Source organism: Chelonoidis abingdonii, chromosome 11 (assembly GCF_003597395.2).
Source record: "Chelonoidis abingdonii isolate Lonesome George chromosome 11, CheloAbing_2.0, whole genome shotgun sequence".
NCBI classification, from domain to species: domain Eukaryota; kingdom Metazoa; phylum Chordata; order Testudines; family Testudinidae; genus Chelonoidis; species Chelonoidis abingdonii.
The window spans coordinates 18,210,564-18,236,683 of NC_133779.1; the positions used below are offsets into that span (position 1 = coordinate 18,210,564).

At 58.2% G+C, this 26,120-nt stretch overlaps 2 protein-coding genes across 3 annotated transcripts; one reads left to right on the plus strand and one right to left on the minus strand.

The window, feature by feature from the left end:
- The first annotated feature begins 215 nt into the window (after nt 1–215).
- Nucleotides 216–7,121, plus strand: IMP4 (IMP U3 small nucleolar ribonucleoprotein 4). 2 transcript variants are annotated; one of them, XM_032770172.2, is made up of 7 exons: nt 216–294; nt 1,823–1,932; nt 2,204–2,336; nt 2,691–2,845; nt 3,127–3,221; nt 3,419–3,492; nt 6,681–7,121. In XM_032770172.2, the coding sequence occupies exons 2-7, from the start codon at nt 1,882–1,884 to the stop codon at nt 6,791–6,793; spliced, it is 621 nt and encodes a 206-aa protein (XP_032626063.1). In that variant the 5' UTR covers nt 216–294; nt 1,823–1,881; the 3' UTR covers nt 6,794–7,121. The 2 variants fall into 2 exon arrangements, with proteins under 2 accessions (XP_032626063.1, XP_074926887.1); XM_075070786.1 differs by lacking the exon at nt 3,419–3,492.
- On the minus strand, nt 7,067–25,998 carry PTPN18 (protein tyrosine phosphatase non-receptor type 18). Its single transcript, XM_032770131.1, has 17 exons — nt 25,918–25,998; nt 20,382–20,490; nt 19,590–19,666; nt 18,716–18,811; nt 13,910–13,948; nt 13,737–13,805; nt 13,290–13,352; nt 12,875–13,017; nt 11,717–11,783; nt 11,560–11,637; nt 11,346–11,429; nt 9,538–9,614; nt 8,794–9,062; nt 8,424–8,506; nt 8,112–8,139; nt 7,726–7,827; nt 7,067–7,516 (listed from the first exon to the last, which is right to left on the minus strand). Exons 1-17 carry the CDS (start codon nt 25,993–25,995, stop codon nt 7,449–7,451), a joined length of 1,530 nt encoding a protein of 509 aa, XP_032626022.1. The 5' UTR covers nt 25,996–25,998; the 3' UTR covers nt 7,067–7,448.
- Nucleotides 25,999–26,120: the final 122 nt, after the last annotated feature.

Sequence of the window (26,120 nt, forward strand, 5' to 3'; positions counted from 1 at the left end):
CCCCCCCCCCGCCCCCAACCCCCCCCGGGGGGGCTTTCCCTGTGCCCCCCCCCCCCCCCCCCCCCGTGCCCCTCACTTCCGGCCCGTGGCCTGAGGGTTGGGACTCTGCCCTGCAGGTTGGAGGAGAGGCTGCATTGGGGCAGGAGGACCAAGGGTGGGATTTGAGTGGGGGGGTTGTCTGGAATCTCACTTTCTGACTCCTCCCTGCAGAGAATCGTCTGCTGCCCCCGGAGCTGCGCCGGGAGGCTCTGGCGCTGCAGAAGTCCATCGAGTTTGATGACCAAGGAGCAGAAGGTGAGTTTGGGGGGGGGGTGCCTTTCCTCCCCCTCAAGTGAGAACCCCCCCTTCCCCAACACCCTTGGTCAGCATTGTCCTGTGTCCTTTCTGACCCTTTGCTGCTCGTCTGCCCTGAAATGTGGAGTGGGTCAGCCCCTTTTGGACTCTCAGGGCCCCGTGGAGCCAGATGAAGCACAGACCCCACCCCCGGAACCGAGATCCCACCCCCCACCCCCCCGTGGGGCCAGACACTGCCATGAGTGACAGCCCCATAGACCCGTTATCATGGCGGGGGCGGGGGGGTGGGTGTGGAGCTGGCCCTGGTCTCACACAGCCGAGCCAGTTAAACCCAGAGCTTCTGTGTCCAGTGTGGATAAAAAACAGATTGTTGTAGGTTTTTTAATTTATACCAGATTTTGGACATTTTTCTTTTAAAAAATCCACCTGAAATTCCGACCGCCTCTATTCAGGGCTGAACTCGCTTGAATCTGGCATGGTCAGTTATGTCGTATTTAAAAACATATATAACGGGCCAGAAAGCCCCGAATTGGGGGGTCGTTACTGGTACCCGTTTGCTGAAGGCTTCCTCCCGCCATTTGCTCTGCATCCGTCTATTCACCGAGCTCAGGTCAATGATAGCTTTGCCTCGGGTTAAAAAACCAATCAGGAGTTGCTTGGTTTCCTCTTCCCATCTCTGAATAAAACTTCGGTTGGAGAGGACAAGATCTACTAGCTCTAAAATCCCAAAGGACACACAGACTGGAAACAATCAGTTCAAATTCACTAATTACCACCAATGCTCCCTTTGTACAATAAATTTGGATGTTTCAAATCCAAGCCATGTTTTAATCAATTTTTCACCCCTTTTATCCAGCTCTTCTAATAGGCTGGGCAGAATGTGATTTTTTTGTTGTAATTTCAGTGGATAATGTTGAGGATTATTTGTAAGCATTTTCCCTGATTTGTAGCTCTTTCAATTAGTTGCGCAAAACAATGATTTTTACTCCTTTTTGTCCCCTCGATTTTGAACTCTTTAAATCTTCATTTTGGGTTTTAAGCTTTTAAAAATCTTCTCTTCAAGTTCTCACTTGTGGGAATTGCTGGGGCATGAGGCGGGTCGAACAGGGATTATTTAACGACGGCAGAGGCTGATAATCGAAAAGTTAAAGTGTTTGAACCATTAAAAGAGATTGTGAATGCCCCATGTCAAACCAAAGGAAACAGCCTGAAATCCCATGGCTCTCTCTGCTGTGTTTTTCTTCCTTGATCGACCTCCGTGTTTTGGGTCCCGGCGGTGGGCAGTGACATGGAGATTTATTGACACAAATTGAACGTGTCTGGGCTCGGTTTTAAAGTCGTTTTCTTTCAGGAATGAAAAATCTCCAGGGCTGTTTTGTGTGTTTTTAATTGGATTATGAGAAATTCGCCACCCCCTGGCGAGATTAAAAAATTAACCCCTCCCCCCCCCACCACTCCATGTAAATAGGCCAGGTGTGGCCAGCCAGAGGCCACGCCCTCACCATTAACCCCTTGCCTCCCGCGGCAGGGCTGGTGACGCAGCAGGACGACGAGTATCGCTGGGCGGGTGTGGAGGACCCCAAGGTGATGATCACGACCTCACGTGACCCCAGCTCCCGCCTCAAGATGTTCGCCAAGGTACAGGGCCTGGGTTTGTTATCGTAGGGTCTCCTGGGGAGTGGCGTTCTCGGCAGGCTGGGATGGTTGTTGTAGGGTCTCCTGGGCACTGGTTTGTTTCTGCAGGGCCTCTCGGGGACTGGGGCTGGTGGGCTGGGCCAGTTTCGTTATTGTAGGGTCTCCTGCGGGTTGGGGGCCCGGGTGTGTTGTTGGTGAGCCATTCGAGGGAGGGGCAGGTCTGTTGTTCTAGGGTCTCTCTCACACCTCCCAAACCCCCCTCTCTCGGCGACAGGAGATGAAGCTGGTGGTGCCGGGCGCCCAGCGCATGAACCGGGGGCGACATGAGGTGGGGGCCCTGCTCCGGGCCTGCAAGGCCAATGGCGTCACGGACTTGCTGGTGCTGCACGAACACCGCGGGCAGCCGGGTGAGCCAGGGGTGGGTGCTGGGGGGACTCCCCCTCCCCCTCCCACTTTCCCTCCGTCTGGGGCTGCTGGGAGCTGGGGGGGGTGGGGCGTGATGGGGGGGACTCCCCCTCCCCCTCTGTCTGGGCCTGCTGGGAGCCAGTGGGGAGGGGCTGCCTCCCCTCTGTCTGGGATTCTGGAGGGGCCCCCCCTCTGCTGTTGTTTCTAAGGGGTCCCCAAGGCAGGGGGGCCTGCGGGGCCTTTTAGCCGGGGGCTGAGCTTTGTGGGGTGGATGAATTGGGCGGGGGGGTGGAGGGCAGCTCCATCCCAGCCCACCCCCACCCCCCCCCTCCCCCCTCCTTCTCCCCTCCTCCCAGACGGGCTGATCATCTCTCACTTGCCCTTCGGGCCCACGGCGTTCTTCACCCTCTGCAACGTGGTGATGCGACACGAAGTCCCCGACATCGGCACCATGTCCGAGGCCACCCCCCACCTGATCTTCCACAACTTCACCTCTCGCCTGGGCCAGCGGGTCAGCGGGGGGCAGCTGGGTCCTTGTTGGGTGTTCTGGGACTGTCTGGGCTGGTTGTATTATTGTAGGGTCTTCTGGGACTGCCCAGCCTGGCTTTGTTATTGTAGGGTCTTCCAGGGCCTGGGGAGGCGGACAGAGACCACTTTGACATCGTAGGGTCTCTGGGGAATGTTTGTGGGCGGTGTGTTTATTGTAGGGTCTCCTGGGGGGTTTGTTGTAGGGTCTCAATTCCCCCTCCCTTCCCCCCCAAAACCCAGTGCTTCTCGGTCTCTGCCCCTCAGGTCTGCAGCATCCTCAAGTACCTTTTCCCGGTGCCCAAAGAGGACAGCAAGCGGGTCATCACCTTCGCCAACCAGGACGATTACATCTCCTTCAGGTGCCAGGCCTGCCCCATGGTGCCGCCACTTCTGGGGCGGGGCATCTGGGGAAGAGCCACATATAACACCACACGGGGATGGCTGGGCATGAGGACACCTGGGTTCTCTCTCAGCTCTGGGAGGGGAGGGAGGGCTGGCAGGGGGCTGGGAGCCAGGCCCACACTGGGTGACCCATCTCTCTTGGGCCCCCCCGCAGGCACCATGTTTACAAGAAGTTGGACCATCGCAACATTGAGCTGTCTGAGGTGGGGCCGCGCTTCGAGATGAAACGTGAGTCACGTCTCTGGGGGCCCTTCATGAAAACATAACGTCCAGGCTGGGTCAGACCAAGGGTCCATCCAGCCCAATGTCCTGTCGTCTGACAGTGGCCAATGCCAGGTGCCCCAGAGGGAATGAACAGAACAGGGAGTCGTCAAGTGACCCATCCCCTGTCGCCCATTCCCAGCTTCTGGCAAACGGAGGATGCGGACACCATCCCTGCCCAGCCTGGCTAGTAGCCACTGATGGACCTATCCTCCATTAAATTATCTAGTTCTTTTCTGAACTCTGCTATAGTCTTGGCCTTCCCACCATCCTCCAGCAAGGAGTTCCACAGGTTGACTGTGTGTTGTGTGAAGAAATACTGCCTTGTGTTTGTGTTAAACCTGCTGCCTGTTCATTTCATTGGGGGACCCCTAGTTCTCCTGTTGTGGGAAGGGATAAATAACACGTCCTGACTTACTTTCTCTGCACCAGTCTGAGTTTACAGACTCTCTCGTATCCCCCCAAATCATCTTTTTTCCAAGTTGAAAACTCCCAGTCTGATTAATCTCTCCTCATACGGAAGCTGTTCCATCCCCCTTGTCATTTTTGTTCCCCTTTTCTGAACCTTTTCCAATTCCAATTGATCTATTTTGAGATGGGGCGACCACATCTGCACGCACTATTCATGGTGTGGGCAAACCACGGACTGATACAGAGGCAACAGGATATTTCCTATCTTATCTCTCCCTTTCCTAATGACTCCCAACCTTCCGTTTGTTTTTTGGCTGCCACTGCGCATCGAGTGGATGATTTCAGAGAACTCTCCACAGCGACGCCAAGATCTTTCTCGAGTGGTAACAGCTAATCCAGACCCATCATTGTGTACGGAGAGTTGGGATTCTGTTCTCCGATGTGCATCACTTTGCATTGATCAACGTTGAATTTCATCTGCTGTTTTCTTGCCCAGTCGCCCAGTTTGGCAAGATCCCTTTGTCGCTCTTCGCAGGCTGCCTGGGACTTAACTGTCTGGAGCAGTTTTGTATCGTCTGCCAACTTTGCCACCTCACTGTTCACCCCTTTTTCCAGATCGTTTATGAGGATGTTGACTAGGACTGGGCCCAGCACAGACCCCTGGGGGCACAGTGTTTACCCCCCTTCCATTCTGAAAACACCATTTATTCCTGTCTTTTCACCAGTTACCGCTCCATGAGGGGACCTTCCCTCGTATCCCGTGACAGCTCACTTTGCGTAAGAGCCTTTGGTGAGGGACCTTGTGAAAGACTTTCTGGAAATCTAAGTACACTAGATCCACTGGATCCCCCTTGTCCACATGCTTGTTGACCCATCAAAGAATTCTAGTAGATTGGTGAGGCGCGATTTCCCTTTACCAAAACCATGTTGACTCTTCCCCAACAAATTATGTTTATCTCTGTGTCTGACAATTTGGTTCTTTACTAGAGTTTCAACCAGTTTGCTCAGAACTGAAATCAGATTTACCAGCCTGTAATGGCTGGGATCACCTCTGGCGCCCTTTTTTGAAAATTGGTGTCGCATTAGCTACCCTCCAGTCATTTGGTTCAGAAGCTAATTTAAATGATTGGTTACGTGCCATAGTTAGGTCCTGCAATTTCACATTGGAGTTGCTGCAGAACTCTTGGCTGAAGCCCATCTGGACCTGGTGATGTATGACTGGTTAGTTTATCAATTTGTTCCCAAACCTCTTCTAATGACACCTCCGTGTGGGACAGTTCCTCAGATTTGTCACCTAAAAAGACTCAGGTTTGGGAATCTGCCTCACATCTGCAGCCGTGAAGATGGATGCAAAGAATTCTAGTTTCTTTGCAATGGCCTTATCATCCTTGAGTGCTCCCTTAGCACCTCGATTGGCCAGTGACCCCACTGCTTGGTTAGCAACTTCCTGCTTCTGATGTACTTTAAAAAAAAAAATTGCTGTTCTTTGGCTACACTTCATTTGCCAGTGTTGATGCTCCTTTCTATTTTCCTCACTAGGATTTAATTTCCACTTTTTAAAGGATGCTTTTTGCCCCTCACTGCTCCTGTTACTTTGTTGTTTAGCCACGGTGGCTCTTTTCTGGTTCTCCCACTGTGTTTTTTTAAGTTGGGGGATACATTTTAAGTGGAGCCTCTGTAAAACGTTTCCACGCTGCTTGCAGGGATTTCACTCTTGGCGCCAAACCTTTCAATTCCTGTTCCACTAACTGCCTCGTTTTTGTGTAGTTCCCTTTTCTGAAATGAAACGCTGCCGGGTTGGGCCGTTCTGGTGTTTTTCCTGCCACAGGGATGTTAAATTTCATTAGGTTATGGTCACTATTACCAAGCCGTCCAGCTCTGGTCACCTCTTGGACCAGATCCTGTGTTCCAGTCAGGCCTAAATCAGGAATTGCCTCTTCTCTGGTGGGTTCCAGGCCCAGCTGCTCCAAGAAGGTCATTTCAGGTGTCAAGAAACTTTCTCTCTGCCTCCCGTCCTGAGGGGACGTGCCCCAGTCCGTGTGGGGGTAGTTGAAATCCCCCATTATTACTGAGGTTTTTTTATATTTATGGCCTCTCTCATCTCCCTGAGCATTTCACAGTCACTCTCGCCATCGTGACCAGGCGGCTGGTAATATCCCTCCCGCTCTATTCTTATTATTCGAGCATGGAGTTACGAGCCAGAGAGATTTCATGTGACAGTTCGGTTCATTTAAGATTTTGAGTTTACGTTTTCTTTCACGTCTAGTGCCGCTTTCCTGGCACGACTGGTTCTGTGCTTCCGCTATGTTCTGTCCCCTGGTATTACCATGTCCCAGTGATTAACCTCATTCCCCCCAGTTTCTGTGCTGCCTGTTAGATCAGTGTCCTTGCCGAATTCAAGGCACTCTGGTTCAGCCCCCTCTCCCCATCTCGCAACTCCAGGAGGGCCCCTTGTCGATTGTCTCCTCCCTAGCAGTTGCTGAATGACCCAGTTGTGGCAGCCTGGGTGGCCAGACACACCCCAGAGCTGGTTTATAGCTCCCCCTGATGCCAGGGAGCCATGCAGAATCCAGGGGAAACTGAGGCACACGTGGGCATCATCAAATGATTACAGAAAATTTGTCCCATCCTGCCCCTCATCCCCTGAATGATTGGGGTGGGGGGGTCCCCGGCTTTGCCTGTCTCCCAGCAGCGGGTGCTTCCCAGGGGCACCCCGCTGACCCCTCCCCCCTTCTCCGTTACAGCATACATGATCAAGCTGGGCACGCTGGAGCAGGCAGCCACGGCCGATGTGGAGTGGCGCTGGCATCCTTACACCAACACGGCCCGCAAGCGGCAGTTCCTGAGCGCCGACTAAGGGGCACCCCCGGCCCAGAGCGTCCGCCCTGCTCTGGTGGCTGCCGGGCTGCGCTCTCTCGTGCCTGGACACAGGATGTGGGGCCCGTTCAGCCGGAGATTGCAGGGGAGCTCCCTCGTCGCTGGCTGGGAATGTAAGCCGGAGTGGTTTTGGGCGTCGGAGTGCAAAGGCCGGGCCCCGACCCAGAGGGATGCCGCTGTCTCCAGCTGTGGTTTCGGGCCCCGGCCCCATGGGTATTGCCCTGCGGTGGAGGGGGAAGCACTAGCAGAGCTGTTGTTTTCACACTTTTATTTTTGTAGGGTCTGCGTTAATACACAGCTTGGTTCGACCCTTCGTTTGGTTTCTGCTGCTGTCTGTTCACGGCCGTTCCCGTCTTGCCAGGGTAGAGCCACCAGGGCTCCCCATGTTGAGAGGGGGTGGGATTTAGCACCGGGCCCCCAAGTTGTGGGTCCTAGCTCGAGAGTTAAAGGTGCTGTTCTTTACGACTCTCTCAGGGCCGGGGAGAGAACCCTAGAGTCCTGGCTCCCAGCCTGGTGTCAGTTGGCGGTTCGCTCTGTGCCGGGGGTGATGCTGGGGCCGCGGCTCGGCTCAGTCCATCTGGCCTTGGAGTGGGAGGGGCACAGGTCCCAGCACCTCCACCCACCCCACAGGCCCCCTAGAGCCGTGTCCATTCAGCTGGGGGGTCGCGGGGTCCTTTTGGCTTCCCAATGCGGAAGTTATAGCCTGGGGGAGGGAGAAACAATAATTGGGGGGGCATTTATCTCCCTCCCCGGTCCAGACTTCCCAGATGCAAACTGCTGCTGGGTCCCAGGACTCCTGGGTCCTCTCCCCCATATCCCCAATCACAGCCAGGGGCTTGCCTGCGACGCCCCCCCCCCCAATTCCTGGAGGCTGCCCCCTACTGTACCCCTCCCCCCACACCCCTGTCCTACCGAGACCGTTGCCTGGGGAGGCGAGGGGGCTGCAGCCCCTTCCAGGGGAGGCGTCCACGGGCTCGTAGCTGCCTGTAGATTCAAGGCGGGGGGAGCTGGAGGCTGGCGGAGAAGAAAACAATGAAGCCTCCCTGGCTCCTGTTAGGGCCGCTGCTGAGCTGCAGCCACCTCTGGGGCGGGACGGCTGGGGACCAGCCGCACACAACGCTGCCCAGGGATGGCTCGGCCAGCGCAGAGCTGCAGCTGTGGCTGGGGAAGCCGTGGGCGCGAGGCCATGATGAATGCCGCATGCACTTCAGTTGCCAGGGTTTCCCATCCAGGTACCAAACTAACCTCCCCCTGTAAGCCCCGGCCCTCCCCAGCCCCCTTGCACCCATCCCACTCACCCTTCTTCTGGGGAGATGCCACAAAACCCTGCAGATGAGATGGAGAAAAATGAGTGACAGGAGCTGGGAAGAGAACCCAGGAGTCCTGGCTCCCAGACCCCCACTCCCTTCCCAGAGCCGGGGAGAGAACCCAGGAGTCCTGGCTCCCAGCCCTGCTGCTCTAACCACCAGACCCCACTCCCCTCCCAGAGTGGGGGAGAGAACGCTGGCATCCTGACTCCGAACCCTCACACACCCCCACACTGGCTTCCTCCGGTGCCCCCCTCTGGCTGGGCAGAGGGCCGCTGGCCCGTGGGGCAGGGCAGAACTCACCGGGGGTTTCATAGTGTGTAGCAGGGTCTTCCCGTGCCCAGGGCTGGGACAGGGCGAAGGGGGGCCCCGGGGACTGGTGTCACCTGGAGCAGAGAGATGGGCAGGGATCAGAGCATGGCCCCCCTGGACAGCTGGAGTCCCACTTCCTCAGGTCAGAGCCACCCCAGGACTCTTGGGTCAGAGCCATGGCCCTGGACTCCTGGGTCCTGTCCCCCCCTCCAGATCAGACTCATGGTCCTTCCTGGCTCTGGACTCTGGGGTTCCACCCCGCCCCCCAAGATCAGATCCATGGTCCATCCTGGCCCCAGCCTCCTGCCTCCCCACCCAGATCAGACCCCTGGTCCCGAACTCCTGGGTCCCCTTGCCGTACCTGCGCTGGTGGAGTGGGGGGTGTATTTGCAGCTGGGGCTGGGTGGCAGGCGTTTCACGGGGCTCCCGGGCAGGGAGTAGCTGGCCTGCAGACCCCCAAAGCCACTGGGGTCGATGGGGGACCACTCGGGGCTGCCCCCGCCAGGCCTGGTCTCCTGGGAGGAGGCCGCCGCCGGCCCACCCCCCCGCCGGAACTTGTTCACCACCGCGTAGGTGTCACTCATCTTGGGGGGCAGGTCCGGGGTGGGCTCGGATGGCACCGAGATGCTCCTGGGGGGAGGGGAGGAAGGGGGGGTAGCACCACTGGCAACAGACATGCTCCACCCAAGGCCAAGCCAGAGAGAGAACCCAGGAGTCCGGCTCCCCTCCCCCGCCCGTCCTGTAACCAGTAGCCCTGGGGCTGAAGGGGAAGCGGGGGGAGCAGATACTCAGCATTATTTCTGGGAAACAGAAAGCAGGCGAGCAGCTTGTCGGCTAATTGGAGGGGGGGCGGTTGGGGGGTCAAAGCAGGGCATTGTGGGGGTTGAGGAGGGAAGGGGAGTGCTCAGAGCCCCCTCCTGGGCTGCAGCTAACACCCAGTGGGGTGTTACCTCTGATCCCTAATGACTACCCATTTCCAGGCTACACTGGCAACTGCTGCAGTATTAAGGTGGTGGCTACATCCCAGCCCTCCCCGGCAGTGTTATGTGCGGCTGCTCCCCTGCAGCCCCACCCCAGCGGTGGCTGCATCTGGCCGCTCACTCACCGTAAGATGCTACTTTGTTTGTTGAGGGGCGCAGGGCGGCGCAGGGACACGGCGTCGTCGTACAGGGGCAGCTGGTTCTGGAGGGAGAGGAAGGGGTGAGCTGGGGAGGGGGAGCCGGGGGGGCGGGGGGACACCTCCCGGCCTGGTGCTGACACCAGCTTTTCGCTTCCTCCCGCAGGAAGTGTGACAACGGGCTGCGGGTGCAGGGCCGTTAACCCTGCCAGTGCCGGAGAGCGTGGCTGGGTGGGAGGAACAGAGAGTGCCCCCCGTCCACAGCCTCCGTCCAGCCCCCCATCGCTCCATGCACCTGCCCCTCCCCAGATGCACCCATCCAGGCAGCCGGGCCCAGGGCAGGGAGTGGCTGGCTCTGGAGGCTGGGAATGGGGTGTGGGGTCTGTCCCCTCTGGGGGGTGCCGGTTCCCATCGGCCCCAGGGCAGGGACTGGCTGGCTCTGGGGGCTGGGAATGGGGTGTGGGGCCTGTCCCCTCCGGGGGGCGCCAGCTCCCATCGGCCCCAGGGCAGGGACTGGCTGGCTTGGGGGGCAGGGAATGGGGTGTGGGGCCTGTCCCCTCTGGGGGGCGCCGGCTCCCATGCACTTTATGTTACCAGTTCACCTATGAACTAAACTTGCAGGGTCTCAACCCTCTGGTCTTCTTCCCTGTGGGGCCAGATGGGAGCCGGTGCCCCCCAGAGGGGACAGGCCCCATTCTCCCCCCGCCCCAGCAGAGATAATTCACAAGCCCTGAGCATGAGGCAGAAGCCAGGATGTGGGGCTGGGGTCCAGGGCCTCTCCCAGTCCTTTGCTGCTCCACCTTTCAGCCTTATGGGGGGGAGGGATGGGGAAGGGAGGGGAACTAACCCCCCCTTGCCAGTCCTGCCCCCTGCACGCCTCCTCTACTACTGCAGACCCCCTTGCACTCCGGATCGCTTCCTTCCCAACTGCTGCAGCCTGCCCCCCAGCCCACCCCCACCAACTGCCCGCACCTCCCCAAAGTGCACCCACTGATTACACTCTTCCCCAAGAGCCTTCGGCGCCCCAGGATTCCAGAACCCCCCAGTAACCGCACAGGCCCGACGGAGCTGTTTAACACGGCGGCTGAATCGAAGGGGAAGGGGGCGCATGGGACTTCTCAATTATGAGGGAGGGGCGCAGGGGGGGGACTGGGGGAAATCGGAACTGTGGGGGGAGGAGAAATGGGGGATGCTCGAGATGGGGATGAGGGGCTAGATCGCAGGGTGGGATCATAACGGTTTAGGTAGGTGTCACTGCGCCCCACTGGAGGGGACGGGCCTGGCGAGCAGGGGGGATCGGGGTGTTGTGTGTGTGTTGTGTCCTGCGCCCTGGCTGGAGGGGACCGGTGTGTGTGTGTGTGTGTGTCCCTGCGCCCTGCTGGGGGGGACGTGTGTTGTGTGGTGTGTCCCTGCGCCCCCTGCTGGAGGGGACGGTGTGTGTGTGTGTGTGTCCCTGCGCCCCCTGCTGGAGGGGACGGGCCCTGCGGCAGGGGGGACGGGGTGTGTGTGTGTGTGTGTCCCTGCGCCCCCTGCTGGAGGGGACGGGCCCTGCGGCGGGGGGTGACGGGGTGTGTGTGTGTCCGTCCCTGCGGCCCCTGCTGGAGGGGACAAGCCCTGCAGAGAGAGAGAGAGAGAGAGAGAGAGTGTGTGTGTGTGTCCCCGTCCCTGCACCCCCTGCTGGAGGGGACGGGCCCTGCGGCGGGGGGTGACGGGGTGTGTGTGTGTCCGCCCCTGCGGCCCCTGCTGGAGGAGACGGGCCCTGCGCCGTGTGTGTCCCTGCCCCAGGGCCCTCTCACCTCCTTGAGGGGCTCGTACTGGGCGGTGGCCAGGGCGGAGCGGAACATCTCGGCCACAGCGTGGAACAGGAACTCGTACTGCTCCTGTCAGACAGAGGGGACACGGCCGTGTTAGGGGAGGGGGGGCTCCCAGAGTCCCCAGTCCCACCTCCCCCAGCAGGGGGGCTGTGTGGGTGTCCGACGGGGGGGCGGGGGGGAACCAGGTGGGGCTCACCAGCGTCTGGACGGCTGACGGTCTCTGCTTTCTCATCGCTAGGACGATGTCAAAAATGCTGAAATTTGGGGGGATGCTCTGAAAAACAGGAGAAGACTCGCGAGTCTGGCAGGGGGCAGCCACGAGTCGGACACACGCCCACGCCCACGCGCAGTACCTGTTGGAGGAGGAGGTGTCTCACATGCTCCAAGATGCAGATCACTCCAGTCCGACCACAGCCAGCGCTGCCAGGGGGGAGGAAGCAGGAAGGAAATGGGTGAAAAACAATTCCCCCCCAGCCCCCCAATCAAATCCCTCTTGGAGGTGAAGGGGCCCTTCCCCACACACGCTGCCTGTGGGCATTAACTCTGAAACCTAATGGCTACGGCTACAATCTTGATGCATCACTGGTGTATGTTCACTCTGAAACCTAATGACCAGAGTTAAGGTTCAAATCCATCTTTGGTAGGTGTTCACTCTGAACTCTAATGACTGACAGTTAAATGGGGCATCCTGGGTGCTAACAGTGACATGTTTACCCCAAACCGTAAGGCCTGTGTGAACAATGGAGTGTCATCGCACAGGGTATTTGCCCTGGACTTTAATGATAGGTTTCAGCAGACACCATCCACCTAGATGGCTGGATTGTTCACTCTGAAGCCTAATGACTGGCATTTCACTAAGGTCATGGTTTGTCTCAGCATGGCTGTTAGCTGTGAACCCTAATAATCATGTTTTTAAAAGGGGCTATAGCGCATCTCAACAAGGCCGTTAACTCTGAAGCCTAATGATTGTGTTTCAAATGGGGACATAGCTCATTTCAGTCTGACCATTACTTCTGAAATATAACAACTGGGGTTGAGATAGGGACACCTTGACATGGATCCTAAAACTGAGGTTTAAATGAGGGTGTGGTGTGTTGAACCGCGACTGTTAAGTCAGAACCCTAATGTTTGGTGTTAAATAGGGACTTGATTCATTTTGACATCGGTGTAAACTCGGGATGCTAATGATCATTGTTTGAGTGGGACTCTGTCCATCTCTGTGCGTTCACTCTGAATCCTACTGCTGACCATTCAACGATTGCTCTGCACCATTTCTGAGGTTGTAGAAAAGGGGCAGAGTTTATGGCAGAGGGAGGCAGTTACGGGGTGGAGTTTGGATTGTGGGAGGGGCTTCTTTGAGGGTGGGGCTTAATTTCTTCTAGCAGACCCAGGCTATGAAGACTGCTGTCTCTCTCCATCCCGGTTGAGAGGCTAATGGGGACCACTGACCCTCCCTCCACTCATCCTGTGCTGAGCCCCCCACCCCTCTGGCACAGCACAGCGCCCCCTACCTGCAGTGCACGCAGATGGGAGCTGAGTCATCCCCCTGTTTCAATCGCACGTGCTCAATCATCTCCAGGAAATGGCTGTAATTGTCCGGGATCCCGCGGTCCGGCCAGGCCACGTACTGGAAATGGGTGAGGGGCCGCTCCTCCTGGGGAGGGAACGACTGGCATCGGCCCTGCTCCACATGCCATGGCGCCTCCAGTGCCCACCCCTGCTGGGGGACAGCACCCCCTACCCAGCCCCCCACAGCACAGCAACCCCCAGTGCCCGCCCCTGCTGGGGGAGAGTGCCCCCTGCCCAGTCCCCCACCCTGCTCCCCGCAGCAGAGCGCCCCCCGTGCCCGCCCCTGCCAAGTGAGAGCACCCCCTGCCCAGCCCCCCACCCCACTCCCGCAGCACGATGCTCCCCCAGCTCACTGACGTTCTGGAAGCTGACGCTCAGCGTGCGTACTATCACGTCTGGATTCAGCTCCTGCTCCTTGATCTGAGAGACAGAGACAAGCCGAGCGGCAGACAGAGGCTTCAGGGGGTGCTGACATTGCAGGGTTATGAAACGCCTTTCATGTCTCTATACAGAAGCACAGCTGCAGCCACCTCTGGGTGAGGTGAGGAACAGCTGAGGAATAGCTGCATATAACGCTGCACAGGGACCGATCATCTGGAGCGGAGCTGCAGCCACCTCTGGGGTGGGGCAGCTGAGGAACAACCACACAACACCACACAGGGAGGGCTCGCCCAGAGCTGAGATGCAGCCCCCTCTGGGGCAGAATGGAGTTGCCCAGCAGCAGCTTGGGACAGGAAATGAAGGGGAGTTTTGTCTCTCTCCTGAAGAGCCCCCCAGGCTGCCCCTGCAACTCCTCCTTGGTACCTGGATGATGGAGAAGGGCCCAATTTGCAGCGGTTCTTGCTTCAGTGGCCAGTAGCGTTCACACTTTTTCTAAGGAGGGAAAGTCAGTTCACGGAGAGTCCATGGGGGTTGCCCCCCAGACTCTCCCCACAGCCAGGGGATGGGAGTGGGCACGGATTGGCCCCCACACTTACCTTCCCCATCTCCACCTCCCGACAGGCCATGGCAATTACCTGGAAGGAAGGAAAGGAATGAAACAGTTAGGAAAAGAATGAGAGAAGAAGCATGCTCCAAACAGTACCTGGCTGGGCTGGAATAGAGAACTCAGGCATCCTGGTTCCCAGCATCCCACACACACAACCCACTAGACCCCACTCCTTTCCCAGAGCAAGGGAGAGAACCCAAGAGTCCTAGCTCCCCTTGGCAACCCCCCGTCCTCCCCACACAGAGTTCTTTGCAAACAGCTCTCACCTGAGCCCTGACAAACTCACAACACCCAGCCCACGTCTTGCAGGGTTGTTACCCTCCAAGAGTAACGTGGGAGGGGGGGCTGTTTGAGAAAGCCCCTAACTCCTCAAAATTCATCCCCACGCAAGCAGGACTATTTCAGGAGGAGTGGATTTAGCTGGGAGCCCGGCTCTTTGGCCTTGGGGTAGCAGTTCATCCGCAGAAGACACTGGATCTTGGTCCATTTGAATCGGCAGCAGGACCCAGCTAAATTTCTGACCCTTTCCTGGCCTGTTCTACTCCCAGGCTGCAGTTACACAAAGGTGTATCCAGGAGTGGGATGGCTCATCAGGCGCTGAAATGCAGCCACCTCTGAGGCGGGGTGGCTGGGGACCAGCTGCACATAACGCAACACAGAGATGACTTGCCTGGCACTGAGATGCAGACACCTCTGGGGTGGGATGGCTGGGGAACAGCCGCACATAACGCCACACAGGGATGGCTCATCCAGTGCTGAGATGCAGCCACCTCTGGGGTGAGGCAGCTGGGGAATAGCTGCATATAATGCCACACAGGGATGGCTCGTCCAGTGCTGAGATGCAGACACCTCTGGGGTGGGGTGGCTGGGGAACAGCCGCACATAACACCATGCAGGGATGGCTCGTCCAGTGCTGAGATGCAGACACCTCTGGGGAGGGGCTGCTGGGGAATAGCCGCACATCACACCATGCAGGGATCACTTTGTCCTTTGCTGAGATGCAACCACCTCTGGGGAGGGGCAGGTGGGGAATAGCCACACGTGATGCCACACAGGGATGGCTCGTCCAGTGCTGAGATGCAGCCACCTCTGGGGAGGGGCTGCTGGGGACCAGCCATGCAGCGCTAGCAGAATGAGACTGTCTTCATTTTGTAAGCTCAAAAGCTCGTCTCTCTCCCCAGCAGAAGTGGGGCCGATAAAGGCTGTTGTCTCTCTCGTGCCAGGGAAGGAAATTTATCAATGAGCCAGAGCCGGAGTGATGCTCAGATAGTCTTGGGCAACACATCGGCGAGGAAGAGGGACTAGCCGGTGGGTCAAAGAGCACATCCATGTTTCGGTGGTCCCTCGGGTGGCCAGCCTGTCCTGGGAGAAGGTGATGGAAGATAACGTGGTTGGAGCATGTGAAGAGAACCAGCAGGTGTCATAAACAGATAGTTAAGGGTTAATGCCTCTTACCTGTAAAGGGTTAAGAAGCTCAGTAAACCTGGCTGACACCTGACCAGAGGACCAATAAGGGGACAAAATACTTTCAAATCTTGGTGAGGGAAGTCTTTGTTTGTGCCCTTTGTTTTAGGGGGTGTTTGCTCTTGGGACTAGAGGAACCAAACGTCAATCCAGGCTCTCCAAATCTTTCTGAACCAGTCTCTCATGTTTCAAACTTGTAAGTAATAGCCAGGCAAGGCGTGTTAGTCTTGTTTTTGTTTTCTCAACTTGTAAATGTTCCTTTTTGCTGAGAGGATTTTACCTCTGTTTGCTGTAACTTTGAACCTAAGGCTAGAGTGGGTTCCTCTGGGCTATATGAATCTGATTACCCTGTAAAGTATTTTCCATCCTGATTTTACAGAGATGATTTTTACCTTTCTTTCTTTAATTAAAAGCTTTCTTTTTAAGAACCTGATTGATTTTTCCTTGTTTTAAGATCCAAGGGGATTGGATCTGGACTCACCAGGAATTGGTGGGGGAAAGGAGGGGGGGATGGTTAAATTCTCCTTGTGTTAAGATCCAAGGGGTTGGATCGGTGTTCACCAGGAACTTGGTGAAAAAGCCTCTCAAGGCTGCCCAGGGAGGGGAAGGTTTTGGGGAGACAGGAAGTGTTCCAGACACTGAAATTTCTGGATGGTGGCAGTGTTACCAAATCTAAGCTAGTAATTAAGCTTAAATGTGTCCATGCAGGTCCCCATATCTGTACCCTAAAGTTCAGAGTTGGAGAGGAACCTTGACAGCAGGAAACACAGGAGGTGCCTTGCAGGATTTCAGGAGATGATCGAGCTTCAGCTCCATGCCTGGCGTTTGGGCCCCGGCTAGTGAAACGGCAGCGCGGAACTCCACCGTGAAAAGCCTCGCACGTCAGCTTCAATGCAGTCTTGATGGCTCGGATGGGACGAAAAGACGGAGGCCATCCTGATTCCATGTCCAGGAGGCCTCCGCATGGCAGCGAGCTTCCTAAAGTGCTGAGGCAGCGCACGCGGGATCCTGGGCCGGCATTGTAGGGAGACGAACGAGCGTGCAGGCAGTTACTGGTGAAAGTGATGCATAAAGCCACTTGTCACACAAGGCCGCCCCGTGGGCCACGTGGCAAGTGTTATCCCTGCAGCTTCTGGGCCGTGCCAAGAGCCGCAAAGCGAAGCCCTTAGATTTTGCAAAAGCTGTGGGAGGTTAGAATCATAGAAGATTAGTGTTGGAAGGGACCTCAGAAGGTCATGTAGTCCAACCCCCTGCTCAAAGCAGGGCCACTCCCCAGGTAGATTTTCACCCCAGTTCCGTAAATAGCCTCCTCAAAGATTGAACTCACAACCCTGGGTTTAGCAGGCCAATGCTCAAACCACTGAGCTATCTCTCCTTCCTAGTATCTATCCTGTCACCAGCAAGTTTCTGGGAGTGGGTGGCATCCACACAGGCACCTATCCTGATCCTGGCACGGGTCCTACTCTTTGCCAGCGCTCAGCGGGATGGAATTTGGGGCCTAGAGGCTGTCAGAAGAACACATCCTGGTCTTTCACCGATGTGACCATGCAAATTCTGCCCAGTGGGGATCTAGGTACTTAGCGGAGAGGAACCAGCTCCGTCGAGCCCTGCAAATATGCAAATATCCGCCTCTGCGGACGTGGATACCTGCACAAATTTTATACCTGGGCAGGGCTTTAGAGATCTGGAGCACTCCCAAGCGTGGCGAGAAAAGCAAAGGACTTGGAGGTCTCCCAGGACCTAGCAGTGCTCAGCAGACAGGCTCTCTCTCTCCCAGGGCTGCTGGGGGGGCAAATGGGGCAATTTGTCCCAGGCCCCACAGGGGTCCCCATGAGAATATAGTATTCTATAGTATTGCAACTTTTTTTTATGGAAGGGGGCCCTGAAATTGCTTTGTCCCAGACCTCCTGAATCCTCTGGGTGGCCCTGCTCTCCCTTGTAACATACGTGCCCAAACCAGAAAATCGTTCAGCCTTGGGCTTGGTCACCAAATGCCTCGCAGCCACGAAGCCCCACCGGTGGGAAAGCAGCGCCGCCCCGTGGCTGAAAATGAACCGGGTCACGACACCTCTGAGTATTCACGGCGCAGGATTTGGCTGCGCAGACCCGTTCAGGAAACTCTGCTGAATACAGAAAGATTTGGCCAGGAGCCACTGAATATCTTTGTGAGGGGAATGGCTGGTGACAGCAAAGGGGAGGGAAGGGGGGGAGCGCCCACACCAAATTCTGCGGCCCACCGGAAAAGACAAGGGGCAGGACCCTAGGACATTAGATCGGCCCAGCTCCGTCGCTGGGTTCTGCGCAAGGAACGATGCGACAGACGCGCTCCGAAGCCAATCGGGAAAATCATCGGGGACAGACCTGTTCCGCTCCTTGGCCCATTCTGTAAATACACCTGATTCGGTGTGCTGCTTCTCTGCCCAGCTCCGAGCCCACGCTCCGTGACACGGAGATCTGGGGCCTCGAAGAAGCCAGCTGCGGACACGCATGAGACGCGAGCTGACCTCGCAGAGGTGGGCTGAGAAGCTGCGATACGGTTTCCTGTATTGCTGGGCGCAGCAAGAAATCCACTTGGAGAACATCCCCGGAGAAACGTGAGTGGCTAAAGAAATTTGGAGAAGGACGATCTACGGAGGGAAACCGGCGTCTCCGCAGGAAAGGTCACCGGCGCCGATCCCATGCCACCCACAGGCTGGACCACACGCAATGGAGAAGCAGCACCCACGCGAGTATCCCTGGAGCCGATCCCCAGTGGCAGTGCGGAAATTGCAAACTGTGGATCCGTCTGGAGGAGCAAATCACAATGCCAGAGGCCTGGAGAGGGCACATGGGCGCACACCGCAGCCTGAAACTGCAAGGGGTACCCCACACATGTACGAACTGTTAAATTACACCTGTCTGAACCACGTGTGGGTTGTATCGTGTTTGTAGCAGAAAACATGCTTAAATTATGCCTGTCTTATGACTTATGTCTTATTTGATAGAAAACCTGCCGCGGCTGGTGAAGGAGAGAAGATTTCGTGCTCCGCAGGGAGTTGGCCAAGCGGGGACCGATCGTTTAGAGGGAGCAGTTCACAAACAGCGTAAGAGCATTTGAAGTGGGAGAAACCCTCATTCTGGGTCGGGTTGCAGAGGAAATCCCCTCAGGGTCATGGTGTGTTTGGGGCGCACACTGCAGCTTTGGGGGTACAGGATCTGGGACTGGGTTGGCCTGGCCCAGAGGAGCATGTGTGGGTGGCTGAAAGGCTGGCAGTGTCAGGGCGCTGGCGCCCAGCTCCGGGGCTGAGCAGGTGACTGCCAGGCCTGGGACCCCGAGAAGCGTTACACCCACCTTCACCCCGTACTCCCAAATCATGCGCCAGAAATCCAGGACGGTGTGAGGCAGCGGCCCCTGGGTCGCGATGTAGCATCGCTTGTTATTTACCCCCTGGCAGGAGACCAAGGGAGAAATAAGTCACCCGCCACCTGCATGGCAGCGCTTCCCATTGACACCCCCCTGCAGCACAGCACCCCCTGCTGAGCCCCCCCATTCCCCGCTGAGCCCCCCATCCGCCTTCTGCAACCCAGCGCCCCCTGCTGAACCCCCCACCCATTCCCCGCTGAGTGCCCTGTCCGCCCTCTGCGAGCCCCCCCATCTGGCCCCCTGCAGCCCACACTCCCCTGGAGCCCCGCCCACCCTGCCGCCCAGTGCGCCCCTGCTGAGGCCCCCGCCCATCCCTGCAGCTCACACCCCTGATGAGCCCATCCTGCCTCCAGCCAAGCCCCACCCACCCTCTGCAGCCAGCACCACCTGCTGATCCCTCGCCTATCCCCCGCTGAGCCCCTTCTGCCCCCTGCTGAGCCCCCATCTGCCCCCTGCGCCATCGCCCCTGAGCCCCGCCCACCCCTGCAGCCCCAGTGCCCCCTGCTGAGCCCACCTGCCCCTGCTGAGACCCCCCATCCCCCCTGCAGCCTAGCACCCCCTGCTGAGCACCGCCACCCCCGCACCAGCGCCCCCGATGACCCGCCACCCGTCAGCCACACCCCCCGCTGAGCCCCCGCCCCGCACCCCTGCTGAACCCCTATCCACCCCCTGCAGCCCAGCGCCCCCTGCTGAATCGCCCACGCACCCCCTGCAGCACGGCGCCCCCTAGTGCTGCACTGGGTTGGGGGGCCAGTGCTGGTGCGAGGGGAGAGCGCCCCATGCTGCAGAGGGAGGAGGTTACCTGGATGAAGCTGGCATTGATATAATCCGTCTGCCCTTCATCCGTGCAGAGATTCAGAACGACCCGGGTCTGATCGTCTGTCGGGGAGAGAGGGAGGGATCAACAGATTCAGACTGGGAATAAGGCACCAGTTGTGACCGATGAGAGGAATTAACCATGGGGCCAGTTCCCCAAGGGGCACAGCGGAGTCTCTGTCTCTGGCTGTTTTTACATCAAGCTGGGCTGTTCTTCTAAAAGTTCTGCTGCAGGAATTATTTTGGGGCCATTTTCTGGCCTGTGGGATACAGGGGGGGTGAGACGAGATGCTCACAATGGTCTCTTCTGGGCTGGGAATCTGTGAATCCCGGCCCTGAGATGCAGCCACCTCTGGGGTGGGGCAGTTGGGGGAAAACAGCCATGCATAACGCTCCCCAGGAACTGAGATGCAGCCAGCTCTAAGGCAGGGCAGCTGGAGAATGGCTGTATATAACATCAGGGGGGACAGCTCCTTTGGCGCTGAGATAGTAATAATTGGAGATATACCAATCTCCTAGAACTGGAAGGGACCTCAAAAGGTCATCAAGTCCAGCCCCCTGCCTTCACTAGCAGGACCAAGTACTGATTTTTGCCCCAGATCCCTAAGCAGCCCCCTCAAGGATTGAGCTCACAACCCTGGGTTTAGCAGGCCAATGCTCAAACCACTGAGCTATCCCTCCCCCCAGAGATGCAGCCAGTTCTGGGGTGGGGCAGCTGGGGGAACAGCTGCACATAACGCTGCACTTTCCAGTGCCACCACCCCCCTCCCACACTCACACGGCAGGATGTCTTTATACCGATTCTTCTTGATGTTCTCTTTCCTGCCCCCGGCCTCCGCGGAGAACCCCTGTTGCTGCCGGAAGGCACTGGCTTGGGCCTTGATGTCCTGGGTGGAGAGAGAGGACAGGAGGGGGATTAGGAGGCCGTGGAGAAGACAGGGTTAAACAGAGACGCTGAGAGAGCACCCCGGCAGCCGATAGCTCTATGATCCCTGCAGCTTATGCCCTGACTCCCTAATACTCAAATATACAGCACCCCATTCCTTGTGACCGCAGCCCCTTTTCCCACCTCAGACTTCCCAGCACCCCCAGACTCCAAAAGTAAGAGCCCCGGGGGGATGACGAGCCTGGCACTGAGGTGCAGCCACCTCTGGGGTAGGGCAGCTGGGGAAACAGCTGCACATAATGCGGCACAGAGTGAGCTCACACGGGGATGATCATCCCTGAGCACTTGAGTCAGGTTCATTTTGGCAACAGCCTGGTTCTGACCTTGCCAGTAGTGGACCAGCCTGTCCTGCCAGCTCTAGGCCCCAGCGTGAGCACACCCACGCCCATCCTGGAGCGGGCAGGAGAAAACAACTGCACCCCTGCCATGGAACAACCCTCCAGGGAGAGTTAATCCATGCAGGAGTCACTTCCAGAATGAGAGCCAGGACTCCTGGGTTCTCTCCCCAGCTCTGGGATGGGAGTGGGGGTCTAGGGGTTAGCGTGGGGGGATGCTCAGAGCCAGGACTCCTGGGTTCTCTCCCCAGCTCTGGGAGGAGAGTGGTGTCTAGTGATTAGAGCACGGGGGGTGGGAGGTAGGAACGGAGGGCTGGGTGGGGTCTAGGGGGCACTAGCTCCCTTCAGCCCCAGGGCAGAGAAGTGGCTGGGGCGGTTCTGTCTCCTAAGGCTGGAGCAAAGAGGGTAGCAAGAGACTGCAGCTCCTCAGCAGATAAAAGTTTCTTTTGTTAAGGATCAGGGCAGGTCACAAAGTTTTTGATGTTCATTTCCTCAGTATTTTTCCCACGAAAAAAACGTTTGGGTGGGGCGGGGGAAGGAGGAAGAACAGGCCCACGGAGGAGAAATCCTGGATCTGAGCGGCCCTGGCAGCTTTCTGCTTTTCAGTGACGGATTTGGCTACATCTCAAAGTTTTTGGTTATTCATTGCCTAGGTTTGGTTTTTAAATTTCCAGAAAGACAGAGGGAAAGAAAGCCCCAGAGGGGGAAGATCTGGAGCGGAGAAGCTCCAGTGGCTTCCGAACTCTCTGGCCGACGGAGATTTTATCACCACCACAATTTTTTGGGTAGTTTCCTCCCCTGTGTCCAGACGGCTGGAGGCAAAAGGGAGAAAACCGGGAGGTGGCGGCTTGTCGGCCGGTGGATCCCCCGCTCTTTACCCTGGGGGGGACGGTGCGAGGTGCAGAGCTCTGGATGGAGGGCGCAGGGGGGAAATGTTACCCACATAGGGTGTGGGGAGACGGGGGACCAGGGGAGGGAATTTGACCAGCAGCCCCCAGCTCTGTTCTCTGCAAAGCTCTGCAAAGCAAACTGCAAAGCTTCCCAGGCAAAGAAACTCACCGTCAGCGACTAGGACAGAGATTGCAAAAAGCAACTCCGGTGCCCGACCCGACCGCCAGGGGCGAGCACCCCCTACCCAGCCCCCCCCAGCACGGCATCTCCCAAGTGCCCGGCCCCTGCCCAGCCCCTCCCCAGCATGGCACCCCCCAAGTGCCCGGCCCCTGCCCAGCCCCTCCCCAGCACGACACCCCCCAGTGCCGGGCCTGACTGCCAGGGGAGAGCCCCCTGGCCAGCCCCCCCACAGCACGGCACCCCCCAGTGCCGGGCTCGACCGCCAGGGGAGAGCACACCCTGCCCAGCCCCCCCCAGCACGGCACCCCCAGTGCCTGGCCCCTGCCCTGCTCCCCCTCCCCAGCACGACACCCCCCAGTGCTGGGCCCGACCGCCAGGAGAAAGCACCCCCTGCCCAGCCTCCCCCAGCACAGCACCCCCCACTGCCCGGCCCTGACTGACAGGAGAGAGCGCCCCCTGCAGAGCCTCACACCTCACTCCCCACTGGCATGGCACCCCCTAGAGAGGCCCATTTCCTTGCACTGTTGCATTCGCTTTCAGGATCCATGTTTTCAGTTCCCAGGACTGCCTAACCCCATGGGGCAGCTTCTGCTTTTCACTTCAGCTCTGCTGCATGGGGCTGGTGAGCAGCCCCTGTGCTGAGCAAGGGAGCAGAGCCTGCCAGCCATCCTGTGAGGCGTTATGCGCGGCTGTTCCCCAGCTGCCCCTCCCCAGAGGTGGTTGCTTCTCAGCACCAGGTGAGCCATCCTGTGCGGCGTTATGCGCAGCTGTTCCCCAGCTGCCCCTCCCCAGAGATGGCTGCATCCGAGCGCTGGTCAACCCATCCCAATCTCTAGACCCAGTACAGTGGAATGAAAACAGCTGTACATAACTCTGGAATATGAGATGGGGATTTAACAAAGGGAGCGGCTGGCTCAGGGGGTGGGAAGCGGGGTACGGGGCCTTTCCCCACTAGGGGGTGCCGGCTCTTGTCCCTCCCCCCTCCCCCGCAAGCCTGGCCCCAGACTGGAGGTAGCTGGGATTAGTTTTGGGCTACATTTATATAGGAAATCAATATCTGAAGCCAGACGAGAGACAAGGGAACAAAGTCTCTTCTGGAAAATTCATTTCCGTGTCAGAGAGGAGGATGGGCCAGCGCGAAGCTGCACAGAATTAACTTTCCCCACCCGACTCACTCCCAGCGCGACTCTGGAAGGCCACAGGGGAAACCGAGACACCAAGTTGAGGCGGGACCTGGCCAAGGTGACACTGAGAGAACCCAGGAATCCTGGCTCCCAGCCCCACCCTGAGCTAATCCACTACACCCCACACCTCTCCCAGAGCTGAGGCTGGAACCAAGGAGTCCTGGTTTTTAGTTCTAGCCTATAAAAAGAACCTTCTGCTGTTTTATACTGTGACAACCAGTGAAGTTTGCTGCTCCCCAGAAATAGCTGCATCTCAGTGCCAGGCAAGCCACCCCCATCCGGCTGCTCCATCCCAGAAGTGGTTGCATCTCAGCACTGGGAGAGCCATCTCACTGTGGTGTGATGTGCAGTAGTTGCTCAGCTGCCCTGCCCCAGAGGTGGCTGCATTTCAGCGCTGAGAGCGAGCAGTGTGGTTTGTAACTGCAGGAGGCAGCTGCCGTTTTAGGACGGATTATTTCATGCGCTATCTATGCTATGCCACAAGCCACAGTGATAAGGGGGAAATTTGCATTTGGTGCCTGCTCAACACAGGGTCTATTTGAACCAGCATCAGGGCCCAGTGGAGGTGAATTTCTGACTATTTCCTGGCTTTTTCTATTTCCAGGCTGCAGTTATGCAAAGGAGTAGCTGGGAGTGTGATTGGAATGGCTCGCCCGGCACTGAGATGCAGCCCCCTCTGGGGTGGGGCAGCTGGGGAACAGCCCGAGTGTTATCAGAAGGGCCTGTCCTTACTGAATCTCCCACTTCACTTCTCTTCTGGGTTCTCTCCCCAGCTCTAGGAGGAAAGGGGATCTAGTGGTTAGAGGAGGGGAAGAGGGGCTGGGAGAAGTGAAACAGGAGGGGAAAGTGAACCTGTTTGGGTTTCCCAGTCAATTTCACTTCAGTTTAATGACCCAATTGCTAGTAACACAAACCAGAGAATATTCTTTACTCTGAGATTTTCCTTCAGACTGAATCAATGGCTGAGACCGAGAGGCTGATTTCCACTGGATTCCCAAGCCCTTGACCGGCTAGATGCAGTGGTTCCTTGCCCAGGGCTGAGCTGCAGCCACTTCTGGGGCGAGGCAGCCGGGGAACAGCCGCATCTTGACACTACAAATGTTCGCAGGAGGAAGTGATGGGGAATGTAGCAGTTGGAAAGCAGCCGCCTGCTGGGATTGGGCTGGGGTCACCCCAAGATGGAGGGGAAATGTAATAATCCGAGGGGGCACAGGTTGTCCGTTTCCTCGGAAAGGCAGGTCCAAATTAATAGCACCCACTAACGATTTCAGGCCAGCACTGACTGCCAGGGGAGAGCACACCCTGCTCCACTCCCTGCCCCACGGTGCCCCCCAGCACCTGGCCCTGCCTGCCGGGGGATAGTGCCCTTTACTCAGCCCCCTGTCCTGCATCACGGTGCCCCCCACCTCAAGCCCAGCCCTGACTGCCAGGGGAGAGCACCCCCTGCCCCATGGCGCCTGGCCCTGACTGCCAGGGGATAGTGCCCCCTGCACAGCCCCACACTTCCCACAGCCCGGTGCCCCCCAGCGCCTGGCCCTGACTGCCAGGGGATAGTGCCCCCTGCCCAGCCCGACACTTTCCACAGCCCAGTGCCCCCCAGCGCCTGGCCCTGACTGCCAGGGGATAGTGCCCCCTGCACAGCCCCACACTTCCCACAGCCCGGTGCCCCCCAGCGCCTGGCCCTGACTGCCAGGGGATAGTGCCCCCTGCCCAGCCCTCCACTTTCCACAGCCCAGTGCCCCCCAGCACCTGGCCCTGACTGCCAGGGGATAGTGACCTCTGCCAGCCCCCTGCCCTGCAGCATGGCACTCCCTGCCCCGTGCCCAGCCCTGCCTGCCAGGAGGCTCTGCTGCGTGTTGTAGTGATGCCCAGGGCCCACAAAGGTGCTGGCGGTGCAGGAAGCCTGCAGGCAAAGCTGGAGCAGCTATTGGCTGGATTTCACCATTTCTCAGCTCTGCCTTACCCTGGGCCTAACAATTTGCCCTGCTCCGGGTTGCAGTGGGTACACAAGCAGCCACCCGCCAAGGGACCCAGAACCTGAGACTTCCAATAGTGTCTCATAGGGTCAGCCCAAGGCGTCCAGCCCCCAAATCCCTGGCTCTAACCACTAGCCCCACTCCCCTCCCAGAGCCAGGGAGTGGACCCAGGCGTCTGGGCTCCCTACAGCTCTGACCCTTGCTGGCCGGCAGGTGACTAATTAACTCTCTCTAGGGCAGCAGCAATGGAAAGTTAAACCCAGGCAAGCCTCAGATTAATGATTAGAGAAAGAAACTCGCGCTGGAGCTGGAGACGAGCGGAGGGTGGCAGGACGCCTGGGTTCTCTGAGCAGCTCCGGGAGGGCAGTGTGGGGTCCAGTGCGTTAGAGCAGGGGTGGGTGGGACTCTGAGCCAGGACTCCTGGGTTCTTTCCCCATCTCCGGGAGGAGAGAGGGGACTCCTGGGTTAGAGCAAGGGAGAGGGGCTGGGAGCCAAGACGCCTGGGTTCTCTCCCCGGCTCTGGGAGAGGAGGTGGGTCTGGTGGGTTAGAGCTGGAAGCCAGGACTCCTGGGTTCTCTCCCTGGCTCTGGGAGAGGAGTGGGGGGTAATGGGTTAGAGCAGGGGGGGCTGGGAGCCAGGACGCCTGGGTTCTCTCCCCGGCTCTGGGAGCGGAGTGGGGCTAGAAAGTTAGAGCGGGGGGTTGGGAGCCAGGATGCCTGGGTTCTCTCCCTGCTGGAGGGCGGGATTCCCCGGGGATCCGGGCTGGCGCGGTGTTTCGGCTCCCGCCGCGGCCCGGCCTCACCTGGAACTCCTGGCCCAGCTGGGCCGGGCCGGGCTCGGCGCCCAGGAACGCCCGCAGCGTCTGGTCCAGGCGGCTCATGCTGCGGAGCTGCTGCCCCGCGGCCTGAGCGAGGCGCAGGACGGAGCGGACTGAAGAGGAAGTTGAGGTCCCCACCCCACCCCGGGCCGGTTGGGCCAGCCCAGACCTGAGCCTGGCGGGCCGCC